The 13,149-nt window shown below is 40.2% G+C and overlaps 1 protein-coding gene across 2 annotated transcripts in view; it reads left to right on the forward strand.

Moving 5' to 3' along the window:
• Positions 1-10,481, forward strand: part of prkcg (protein kinase C, gamma) — a 30,562-nt gene extending 20,081 nt beyond the window's left edge. Inside the window, exons 10-17 of one of the 2 annotated variants that reach the window (XM_041793441.1) lie at positions 951-1,124; positions 1,372-1,463; positions 1,939-2,001; positions 3,852-3,990; positions 5,061-5,141; positions 5,323-5,430; positions 8,151-8,291; positions 9,005-10,481. In XM_041793441.1, the coding sequence (XP_041649375.1) occupies positions 951-1,124; positions 1,372-1,463; positions 1,939-2,001; positions 3,852-3,990; positions 5,061-5,141; positions 5,323-5,430; positions 8,151-8,291; positions 9,005-9,166 (960 nt within the window). In that variant the 3' untranslated portion in view covers positions 9,167-10,481. Of the gene's footprint in view, positions 1-950; positions 1,125-1,371; positions 1,464-1,938; positions 2,002-3,851; positions 3,991-5,060; positions 5,142-5,322; positions 5,431-8,150; positions 8,666-9,004 lie in introns of those variants that run through there. The other variant, XM_041793440.1, reaches the window with a different exon arrangement.
• Positions 10,482-13,149: the final 2,668 nt, after the last annotated feature.

The following is a 13,149-nucleotide window of genomic DNA, read 5'->3' on the forward strand; positions in this document are numbered from 1 at the left end:
CTATCACTGTTCAGAGTCCTTAAAGGAGGATAGCATATTTTGCTTCTCCTATGGAGAGGTAGTGGTCATCTGACTCTTAAAACAGCTTTTTCAGATGGAGGAACCAAATACTTCTGTATTTGACACAGCACAACCAGACCCCTCATCCTTTAATGTCGACTAAAATATACTAAAAAATTGGAAGAGCATGAGTGTAGTTGGGTCTTTATAGCATGCATTTTAGAAAAGAGTTCTATTTGCACTATTCATAGGACCTTTTATAATGATTTGTATATTGAGTGTTTTGTGTCACATTTATACAGACATAATGCAAAGTGTGTCATTTCTAAAGTCATTTTATAATTACACTCATTGTGGCTTCATTCTTAAAGGCCAATACCAAGTCAAGGAAACTCAAAGCCTCAGGGTATGGGGCTGGATTTACATTAGACCTGATCTGAGATGCAAAATCAGCAAAACCTTGAAAATGTGCCCCAAAAGCACTTAGTTTTAATAAAACAGCAGAACTAATCTTGTTCTAATTGGAGCACATCGCCTCTCATGACACAATGACCTAAAAACATTCAGTTCTGACAGAGTTACAGTACAGTACATGCATAATTCTACATGAAGTTAGAAAAGTAGCTGGAGTGACAGAAACTGGGATAGTTTTGAATCCACTTTTTGTCAAAGAGATGTAGAAAAAAGAAAATATCCTGGGTTTGAAACGCAGGCTGCTGTTCTGTTAACTGTGTTAGGAATTTTATATAAAGGGATTTAAAAATGCTGTTCTTGCTGTTGCACTTTGTCATCATCCTCTTTTCTCCACGCCTGATGGTTGCAGTAGTGTTGTCTATAAATAAACATTGTGCTTATTTATAGCTGTTAAGTCCATGCAAAAGATCCTTTAAATTCTTGGAATATTTTTTCTTGTTACAGTGACTTTCTCTCCTCCATCTGTCTCTGTTCAGGTACTGCTGGCAGAGGAGCGAGGCAGCGAGCGTCTGTTTGCCGTCAAAGTGTTGAAGAAAGATGTTCTTTTCCAGGATGAGGACACAGAGAGCGCCCTGGTGGAGAGGAGGGTTCTGGCGCTTTCCTCTCGCCCGCACTTCCTCACATCGCTCTACTGCGCCTTTCAAACTGAGGTGTGTGTGAATATGTGTGTGTGAGACTGAGATAACTTCCATTAAATTGTCCATAAGCCAGCCTGACATTTTGGCAGCGTACTCCCTCCCAGGAGCTGAATTTTCCTTAATAAAATCCAATAATTAGCTTGCTTTCTATAACAAGGCCCTTGGTCCTGGAGGAGAGGTTTTAACAGATTGCTTTTTAACACGGACACTGAGGTGATTATGTATGGAGACTACGTATGTCCATGTGCTTTTTCTAAAGGATCGTCTGTATTACGTGATGGAGTATGTCAACGGAGGAGACCTGATGTTCCACATTCAGATAGTCGGCAAGTTCAAAGAGCCTCATGCGGCGTATGTACTCAAAAAGCTCCTTTAATCACACTCCTCATCTGCAGCATCCCATTATCTGCCTCTCTTGTATATCCTCTGTTCCTTTGCATACACACTCGTCTCTTTGCTTTGGTCATTATACACAGTGACGCATAAAAAGTCATCAACTCAAGTACCAGACCTCCTCCTTTCTCCCCAACTTTTCTCCTCCCAATAATCTCATCTTTTCATCAACATTTTCCCTCCCTCTGGCTGTTCATGTGATCAATAATCTTTGATCAATCATCTCAAACTAATTTGAGCCCTGTTGCTCATTTCCAGATCTCTTTCTTCATGACTCTGCCTTTCATCTATTTGGTTGCTCTGCCTTTCATCACCCTGTACAGTTGCATTCCCCGCTCTGCTGGCTGAAAACCTTAGCCAATTTTCAGTAAGATAATGCAACTAGTTGTGACCCCTCTCCACCCCCGTCTTCCTCTTTTCTCTTTCACTCCAGGTTTTATGCAGCAGAGATCGCAGTTGGCCTCTTTTTCCTTCACAGCCAGGGCATCATCTACAGGTACAATACAAATACCATACAATACTGTACAAAAGGAAACCATATGGTGTATTACAGTATGATATGCTAGGGTATAGTTGATTTGGTACAAAATGATATGAAATGATACAATATAAAATGATACAGTACAGTATAATGAAATGGTGGGTAACAGTACAGTACAATATGACCAACATGGAACTATATGATGGGATGAGATATGATAGGGTAAGGTAGAATACAATAAGGTATAGCAGCTCATGGTATGATACAGTATGGTACTATAACCTGGTATTTAATGTAGAACGATATGCTAGAGTAATGGTACGATACAATATAGTACCGTATATAGTATTACTGTATACAATAGGGTAGTGGTTCTAAAACTGGGGTCCAGGGACCCCCAGGGGTCTGTGAGCCACAGCTTGGGGGCCATAAAACAACCATACTAAACCAGTGATTCCCACATGGGTCAGCTTTGAGCCAATAAAAACTCAGATATGATTGTGACATATCACGTAAATCTATCACTCATCACACATCAGTCACTTTACTCAGGACGCATTTGGTGTGCAGGTCCAGATAGCAACAATGGATAAATTGTGTGTCTTCATGGACGAAATAGAAGATTTTTCTGATGAAAGGGTGAGGAATTCATCCGCCAGAAAAAAACGAATGGTAAACCTGGCCACACCCTCAGAAAAGCACAACGGGCTTCTTATTTGGCTGCTCAAAGGATTGCAAAAAGTAAGAAGCCATACTCAATTGGACAAGAGCTCATATTTAGGTTGAAGAGTTTAAAATACAGCATATGGGAGTACAAATGGCAGTGAGCATATGTTTAATCAGCGTGAGGGTTATGTGGGGGTCCTTGGAAGATTTTCTGCCTTGTAAGGGGTCCCTAGCCCAAAAAAGTTTGAGTACCCCTGTAATAGAGTATGAGATAAACCGATCTGGATAAATTTACTTATCCTGATGACATAGGTCAGAGTGCATCAGTCCATGAAGCCTTGGATTGGTTAAAAATGTAACACAAATTGGTCTATACACAGGTTCTATTGTTACGGATCGGTTCACTGAGGCTCTTCAGCTTGTTATCATGGCTCGTTCCGCCATGGCCCAGCATCTCTAATCTTGTGCAACCCTTTAATCAGTGATGTAAGCCTTATGTGCTCGCTAGGTAGCAAAATGTTTTGCACTAAGCATCCACATAACCTCTTACAGTTACAGTTCTCCACCTCAGAAATCAAGTCATGGTGACTCACTATGAAGGAAGGCTAGATTTTGTAACGTCTACCCGTCTGTACGCTTTGTTGAAAAGTGATTACATACAACGGCAACTCATAAATCTCACCTGTTGAGACAACAAAACTAGAGTTCACCTACGATGCTAACACTAAACCTAGCAAAAACAGATCTGAATATTTAATTTTTCTTAGTTCAAACTCGGGGAAGTCTTTGGTTATTATGGTATCCACAGCCTGTTATATTCACTGAGTCTCAACCATAATGCACTGTTGAGAATAACTGATTTGGTGACATAATAAATAGGTCTTTACAGTAGTAAAAAAAAAAAAAAAACAAATTAAAAAAAAAAAATCTACATGTTAGAGAACCAAATCCATATCATACATCATATTGCACAGTTTAGTCAGCAGAAAAGATAAGAATGCAATCAGAGCATCCTGACAGTTTAACAATATCCCTGAAATTTTCATGGTAGAGAAGTGGGATGTTCTTCCAGCACTGCCTGGTTTAGAGCCAACAGACATGGCACAGATTTATCATGTCTTTTTTAGCTAATGACTGTTATACTGATGTTATCTATCAAAATGATTCATACCTGTGTGATTTGTCTCCATCACTCTCAGGGATCTGAAGCTGGATAACGTGCTGCTGGACAGCGAGGGACACATAAAGATAGCTGACTTCGGCATGTGCAGGGAGGGCATGTTTCAGGGCGACACCACACGCACCTTCTGCGGCACCCCCGACTACATTGCCCCTGAGGTACCCTGACCCCTGTGCACTCATTTCTTGGTCCAGACTAACTCCTGAACTCGCCTCATTTGTTCCTCAGATCCCTCATTTCCTTTGGCTTCACCCCGTCTTCCCCTTTTCATTAGCTTGACCTGTTTCACTGTAAGACTGCGAGTTGCTTCACTGCAGATCTTCTCCTCTCTCCTCTTTGACCTTGTCAGCATTTTTGAATAATTAGCTTCCCATGATTCTATTAGCAGTGTTGTGTGTGCTTGTACCATCTGAAAGTTGCAGAGTAATCCCTGTTGTCCTTCAAAGACTTTGTATTTGCAATTTTTGTGTAACTTAAGGTGTAAACCTCCCCAGAGAGACACACGAGCACTGCAAACTTAGAGGAATCTCAAAAGGATTTATTCCATTATGATGCAAATTTTAGCCTGAATACCACCAAGATGATTCTGCTTTTAGCCATTTTCAAAATACTAGATAATATCAGCATATGCTGCATGTTTACCTTACAAATACTTTGAAATATTTACATCTTTGTGTCCATTTTAAAGTTACAAACAAAGTAGATTTAGAATAAATAAAAGGTGATATTTTCTCTCTTTTTTTGTGGAAACTTGTGTTAGACGGCGACGGCAGAGAGAGAGAGGAGATATGACGTGATGTAGTGCACGTCTTTCAAAGTGTAAACCTTGCTATGGCACCCCTGGGTATTGAATCTCTTATGTAAACACCCATTGATTCTCCTGCATCTGCCATTTTGGAAGAGATACAATATATTTCCCCAGGGGCTGGGAATTGTTACCTCGTGCTCCCTTTGTTCACGCACAAACAGAATCACTAGGGAAATACATAAACACACACATAAACACACAAAACCAGAGTCATGTGCTGGTTATTATGAGCTCATTCATACATCAGCCCTCCCTTATAACAAAACTTTCCGTCTCCCTCTCTCACTGCTGCTCTAGTAGCTGCGTATCAACCAAGCTGCCACAACATTCTCACTCCGCTCATCTACTTTTACGTCCTTATCACCACACTGCCATTCTTCCCCCTCTATCTCCTCACCTTTCCTCTACTCACCTTTACAGATTGTGGCATATCAGCCATATGATAAAGCGGTAGACTGGTGGTCCTATGGAGTGCTGCTGTATGAAATGCTGGCAGGGCAGGTAACTCTCACTCCTAACAATAGATTCCTGTGCTCGGGCATTAAAACCCTGCAGTTCTTGTTCTTTGTAATCACTTCAAAAGTCATCTGAAAGAATATCATTTCAATATATTTGCCTTTAATTGGCTCTCCGGTCTTCATAGTTACTTTTCTTCTTCTTCTCTCTGCCTTTTTCCTTCCAGCCACCGTTTGATGGTATAGACGAGGAGGAGCTGTTTCAGTCCATCATGGAGCAGTGTGTCTCGTACCCAAAAAGTCTTTCTCGTGAAGCCGTCGCTATCTGCAAGGGAGTAAGTTACCACTTAATTTTTCCTAAGCCGTATAACTTAGCACAAAGACAATTAAGATAAAATTAAATGAAAGCTCCTCGAATTACATTTCTTAAATATATATTCAAATAATTACCAAAAGGCAGCAAAGCGAAACCATACAGATTAAGAGCTCTTTAAAGGAATAGTCAAATAATGTTTTTTGAAGTAAATGCTTTTACTCACTAAGAGTTGGATCAGAACTGAAACCACTTTTATGTTTTTAGCCCTCTGAGCCCTAAGTTCATTTTTTAATCATTTTGTCTCGCCTGGACTTATCAGCTTAACCCTTTGAAGCCAACTGTATTTGATAGAAACTTTTAGACCTTTAACTAATCACCATGATAAACAAATTACTTAAAAGCCTTTTGAATACAATCTAATAAATGATTTTTAAAAATTCCCCCCAGAGATTTTTTTATGGCAATTTTTATTCGTATTTTTGGGAGGGATTTCAGTGGAAGGTTGAAAAATATCAATGCTTTGTCTACTCTGAGGTTGTCAAAATTAGATTTGCAACTATTAAGTAAAATTATGATAAGGCACTTAATAAACAGCTTATAAAATGGTCTGTTGGTAAGAAAAAGACTGTGAAGAGCCACTTCCTTTGGGTTTTATCAATGAAACAGTTAAATGGATGTTGATTTTTGGCAACAATATTGGGGGGGGGGGGGGGGGTCCACTGCTTTAAAGGAATAATGAAAACTTGTAAAATTAACCCTGTGGTGCACAGTCATCCTTTTTCAGAACAACCTGAGCTTTAAAAATATGTGTTCTGTAGTAGTGTCATTTGATTTTAAAGACAAATGTGGGACTATAAAGACAAAAACAGAAAACTAAATGGAAATTTAAAGATTTTCATGCAACACACAGTAAACAGTAATGACTGACTCTTTTTGGCACAAACTTGTTCTCCTATTTCTTAGGGACCAAAAATAGAAAAAGTACTTTTCCAAGACAAAAAACATATTAATTTTAATATCAAAATTAATATTAATGTCAAAATATTCACGTATTTACAAAAAAGTTCCTGCGTTTCTATGAATTGACTCTATTTGAGTCATTACTTGCAGCAGTTCCTGTCTGCAGTGACACAGAGGGCCACATTACAGGCTCTCTGTCTCTCTTTCTCTCCATCATGAGCTATTCTGGCCGTCTTCACTGTACAGCCATGCATAGTTCACAAAGCATGATGGGATGACGGAACAGCCTGCCATTATTTGTCACAGCCTGTCACAAAGTATAGTGGGATACAAAATGGTGTTTACCATTAGCCGTTAGCAGCAGAAACGTTCAAAAATGTTTTTAAAAAATGGATCAAACAATATCCACTTCTAGATTTACCAGTCAGGATTCAATCGTTAAAGACCACAGAAAGTCCCCCAACTTTCAGGTTCACTAGAAAAGCTTCTGTAAGGACTTTGAAAGCATGGAATGGCAAAACAGCAACCTCCAACAGGAAGAAAAGTAAGAGGCTGTGATTTATGGTTAAAAAGTGATTTAAATTTTCAGAAACTGTGTTACTTCTTGTCGTAAAGGACAATGTTTGTCTTGGAGGGTTAATAGAAATTACTTTAGTTCAGTAGCTGTTAGCTTAGCTCAGTTTAGCATAAAGAATGGAAACAGAAGTGAACCACTCGCCACACTCTGGTTTAATGTTACAAAAGCCTTCTTCCAGTGGCCCTAAATGTCGCTACTTAACATCTCTTTCTCTTTCAGACTTTGATATTACTGGGTGCAGCAGACTAATTCCTGACTTTCTGAAGTCTTTTCCACCCCGGGAAATACAATACAATACAATACAATACAATACGATACAATACAATACAATAACTTTATTTATCTCCGCAGGGAAATTCAGTTGTCTGGAGTCTCTCTCATCTACTCCCTCTTATATACTCCTGCACATAAACCCACTTCATACAACAGTTGTCAATTTTACTCCCATTATTTAAAGATAAAACGCTTTATATTTATCATACAGACTTCAGGCAAGAGAGTTTATTACCAAATAGCTTCAAGTGGATGCTGGGGTGGTGGTCAGTTAGCAGCAAGAGCCCAGTACCATCAAGGCATATCTGGCAATGGCAGTGTAAACATGGAGGGAGATTAAAAAATGACACGTCAAGTGAGAAATCAGCGCAGCTTGAAGTAGTTGCCTGAACTAGCTTGCAGACGGTGCTCCATGTTTTGGAGTGAAGCTTATGTTGCCAAGTAGACATGTCCTTTTCAGAGGAGGCCTCGATTATTTCCTCAAGACAATGCCAAACCACATCCTGCACATATTACAGCCGCATGGCTCCATAGTGAAAGAATCCGGTTGCTAAACTTTCCAGTCTGCAGTCCCAACTTGTCACCAGTTGAAAATATTTGGTGCATATTAAAATAGGAGACACTGAGTTTTAAACAACTGAAATCTAGAATGGAATAACCTTTCCATTTTTAAAACTGAAAGTTTTCGCTTCAGTTCCCAAAATGTTGCAGTGCTGTTTAAAGAAGAAATCACATGACCCCCTCCAAACTTTTTGGGAATGCTTTGCTGGAATCGAATTTTAGTTTTGCAAAGCACCGTATTCTGATTTATTCATAGTCACACAGAAAAGCTCACCCTACTAAAGACTATTCAAGCCAATATACAGAGATCACTCCTGTGTACCCAGTCCCCTACAGAATATTTCCTTTTTTCTCTTTTTTCTCCCAAGCTCCTTACAAAGAACCCGATCAAGCGTCTGGGTGCAGGAGAAGATGCAGAGAGAGAAATCAGGGAGCATCCGTTCTTTCGTTGGATTGACTGGGACCGTCTGGAGAGACTGGAGCTCCCGACACCCTTCAAACCCAGAACTGTCAGTCGAACAGCTGGACTAAACACTATTCTGACTTGTTTTCCTTTCTTTCTTTCTTGTCACTCTTTTCTCTACTTACCCTTCATTGTCTCTCTTGGGACACCTTGGGTTTTGAAGCTGTCACTTTCTTCCATCTGTCTTCACTTTTTCTCTCATTTCCCAGCATGCATCCTCTCTTAGCCATCTACTGTACATTGGCCTTTTCTGTGAAACTGTCCCTGTCCCTCTCTCTTTCACCCTCACTCCACTCCCTTTTTCTCCCTTCCACCTCCTCATCTGCTGCTTCCTATGGAACCAGTAGTCACAACTGACAGGACCTGCTGGCCTTTGGGTCCTGCCTACTCCTCCCATATGCTAATACATGTCATCATTAGCCCACCACAAACCAGTTTGCAGCTCTGCTGGCCAATGGTGAGGTGAGCTGAGCGAGCTCAGAGGTTAGAGGCCAGGCCCATTAGCCAAATGAGATTCATATCATCCAGCAGAGCGACTGTCACACACTGTAAAAGAAAAGTGAGCAGCTTTCTGCCTACAGAAGTTTGGTAGAGAGATCCTAAGAGAGCAAACGAGGGTGTGGGTGAGAGAAAGAAACACGGAGGTGGAGTCTTTTTATAGTTCAACTCTTTTTATGCCCCTCAGGTGGGAGGTAATGGTGCATACAATCAGTATTAAAGTGAGAATTTGCATGCTAATCTTCTCCTCTTGTTCTCCAGGGCGGGAAAAAGGGGGAAAATTTTGACAAGTTCTTCACAGCAGCTCCATCAGCGCTCACTCCCTCTGACCCAGAAATCCTCGCAGCTATGAACCAGGAGGACTTCGAGGGCTTCTCCTTCCAGAACCCAGACTTTGCTCCTTCACCTCTCACTGCAGTTTGAAAACGGCTCCCTGCTCCACCCAAATCTCCCTGTCGTCTCCTTTAATAGTAGTTTTTTAACAAAGAATGAGAACATGACTATTAAAGACACCTCTCATAACCAAATTCTGTTTACATGATGATGCCAAGACACCTTTGTATCCATGCACCCTTTTGATGTCTGTATTTTATCTTGATAGTCACAGGATATGTTGCAAACAAAGACATTTATTATTCTGTAGAGTTGCATCCTTTTCCTTTACCTGATAGAATGATTGAAGAGTACTGTAGTATCAAACTGGTAAATGAATCTATTTGCATGCAATGTTTGTAGAATGAAATGCTCTGACACACTAGTTTTCTATAGCGTAGAATATCCAAGAAGATAAAAAAGTAAAGAGAATTTATTTAAATCTTCTACCTTTGAATGAGCAGCAGTCAGGTTTCTCTTTGACTTTTTAGCCATTGCAGCTCTGCTCTAACACATGACTACTACTGTTTCCTAGCAGGTTTATTCCAGTGTAACATTGAATTTCTACACAGTTGAGTGATTCAGCATCAAGCAAGTCAGTTCAGTCTCTTTTTTTTGTATCAGACTAGCAGCTCGGTCACGTTCCTCTGGCCTGGCCCGACCTCTTGTTTTTTACGTCACACCAGTGACCCCAGCTGACCCGCTGAGAGCCTGAAACAACACAGCCTGCACAGTTAATGTGACAGTTAATGTAGGCTGCTGTGCTGCCCCCCCAGCTCAGTCCCACTCTGCTATTACATTACTGCCTCACATCCAGATGCATCTTTTTCTCCACGTGTTAGTATTTTCCCTGAACAAGCTGTGAAACTCCATCCACGCTGCAACATGCTGAAGTTTGCCCATAATTATGGCAAAATAATCACACTTAGTAATTATGCGTCCTAATGGTGTTTTCACCACATGAAAGACGAAGTTATTTCTTTTTTCTGCTCTTTTTTTATGTATACGATAAGCTTTTTGCTGTGTAACGACACACTCAGAGCATTGATTTGGGGTAATTAAAAGTGAAGCTCACTGGGACTGTTCAATACATGGAAAAAAAATAGCAGCGCTGTCATTAAACATTATCTGAGCGGTGCAGGTGGCTGCAAACGTCCAGTGAAATAATCCTATTTCAGAGCTCCTATCTCACAAACCAGCCACAGAAATCATTAAGTCCTCTAAGGTATCTTTCTGTCTTTTTTCTTTATGATTTTTTAACATTTCCACCTAAAAAGGAGCTAACTTTCCTTTATGTGTGGCCCTTTAACAGCAGTTAAAGGTCAGAGCAGTTAATCCAAGCTGATGTCAAAATGTCACAACACAATACAATAGATAATGCAATCAATAATAGATTAACAATAGATGATTTATGCATTTATGTATCTGTTTCTTGAGCTAACCTGTTTTCATGTGCTGGAAAAAAACTGAAGCATTGAAATAAACGTTACTGAAAAAATCATGAAACAGCGACAGCCAAAGTGTTTTTGTGTGAAGCTGCTGAGAAACAAACACGCGCACCCTCTCGTATTGTCTCCTCCACACGCTTCTTTCTCTCCTTCTGTCACGCTCCCTCTTCCTCAGCTTCACACATACTGCTGCTCAAAAGTGCAAACATGTCCACACACACACACAGAAGATGCTGACCCTTCTATTTACTCTGCTACTGTAGTTGTCGAACCAGCAAAACCCCCTCTCGGGCATCTCACTTTCAATCCCTCCTCCTCCTCTCGTTGGGCCCGCCTCCCCTCAGTCTCCCCTTCCTCCCGCATCATGATGGGACTACTATCCCCATAGAGATCTCAGTTATAACAAGTTGACCTTCACATTAAAATCTCATCAACTCCTCTTTCCCTCACCTCCCTCCCTCTGCTCCCTCCTCTCTTATCTGCCCTTCATCTCACTTTTTCTTTTTCTTCTTCTCTCCTGTCGCTGCCGCACTGTAAATCCTTTACTGCATTGTTTTATGCCATTCCCTATAAATCATAAAGTCAGGATTTACTGTTGTTGCCATTATCTCTGTGATAAAAACCCCCCTGCTGGTGCCTGATGATAAGAGAATCATATCTTGTTTTGCTGCTGTCTGTGTGTCTGTACACTGATAGACTGTATGCTTGTGTTTATATTTGTTTACAACTCCTCTATATTTATATCTATATGACTGCTGATGGTATTCAGTGTGAGAGGGATGCAAAAGGAATGCAGATGCAGGTTCAAACAGCAGATACAGACCTAAAACTGATCATTTTCACCCATAAACGAGGTATTTTTTAAAGAAATAAAACCTCCTTTGCTACATTTTTCCCTAGCTGTCAATCACTTCCTTTTAACTCTTCCTTTACTCCAACCTTGCCAGCATCTGACTTTTGCAACTGAACCTCCAGAGCTCCCAGTTAGGGGTCGTCAGTGTACGCATTCACAGTCCATCACTCACTGTCACTCTGACACAGTATCATCCCTCTTCTTTACTCCTGCTTCCTCTTCCTCTCTCTCTCCTCACTGTCTCACTCTACCACCACCCCTCCCTTCCTCCCCCTCTTACTCCTCTTTCTCTCTGCCCTGAGGTCAGAGTGTGCTGTAGACTATTGATATCGTTACTAAAAATATAGGATCCCTCCACCAGTCTGCCAAAAATAGAGCGAGGGACAGGGACCACAGGAGACAAAGGAGGAAGAGGGGCAAGAGGAAGAAGAGGAGGAGAGAAAAGAAGACAGCGAGGACACTATCTGTGCCAGTTTGGTGCTCTTTATGTGCACTTGTACAGTAATGTGGGGTTACATGAGAAACTTGAATGAACTCCAGAGAACATGCCAAGCAGTCTGGTTCATACTTTGATACCTTATACTGAAAGTTTGTCTCATGTGGGATCTAAATTTTAACCTGCAACATCCTCATACTTATTAAATTCAATGCTTCATCCATGATGTGTTGCTTGCTCTGAAACTCTTTCAATCTAACTCAGTGCTCCAGGTATGATGTAGAGTTGGGTATAGTTTTGTTTCCCCAATACCAGTGCTAAATCAATACTTTTAATAAGGCGTCCATGCCTAAACTGTAACTGAATCAATACTTTAAAGACAAAAAAAGTGTTTTAAAAGCAGTCAGCTGATTAAAAGCTGTCTTAGTATTATAAATGAGAGTAAAGGAAACAGGCGTAAGTGATCACATAGCATATTTTGTGCCTTTCCTTTGCAGTGGGGGGGGGGGGTTACTGAAATGAAGCACCAAAATCTGTCCTGTAAATCAGTATCAGATGTGTTGGTACTGGATTTTGATATTAATCCCTAATGATGTGCTACTTGTTCTGCACTCCTTTAAAGCGGGCTTGAGGCCCATGAGAAACACCATCATCTTATTACTATTATAATAATCATTAGCAGCAGCATAATCATATCATATCATTTGTTTTAGATTCAGTAATACAATGTTACCAGGGCTGTCAAAAGATTGAAAAATAAAATTGCTATTTATCTCAAGATTTCTGTAGTTAATCACAATTAATCACACCTGATTTATAGCATTTATAATTCTACTATTTTGCATTTAAAACTGTTTTGTGCAATTTTGGATTTTTCTAAGGTCTTAAACTAAGGCTATGAGATCTCCAGTTTGGATACTGCTTTTACTGGTAGATTGAAGATTTTAACATCCAGATTTGCACCACGGACAAAGGAACTTGTTATGGACTGAAAAGGAAATAAGTATGGATAAGTGTGGATAATAGTTAATTGCAATTAATGTGATAAGCCCTGACAGCCCTAATTATAATCATCATTGCACTACTGTTATTGCATTTATCATTATTATCATTGTATTGATTATTGGATTCCTACAGAGAAGAGACTGTGCACCCACTGCAGCCAACAGCAGGTGGAAACAGAGCTACACTTTCTATCCACCTGTCCTTTATACAATGATATTAGAGACAAGTTCTTTCCACTTTTCACCAACAAACAAAAACAATTCACTAGCATGAACAATGAACAGAAGCTTCC

The sequence above is a fragment of the Cheilinus undulatus genome, linkage group 8 (assembly GCF_018320785.1).
Source record: "Cheilinus undulatus linkage group 8, ASM1832078v1, whole genome shotgun sequence".
Taxonomy (NCBI): domain Eukaryota; kingdom Metazoa; phylum Chordata; class Actinopteri; order Labriformes; family Labridae; genus Cheilinus; species Cheilinus undulatus.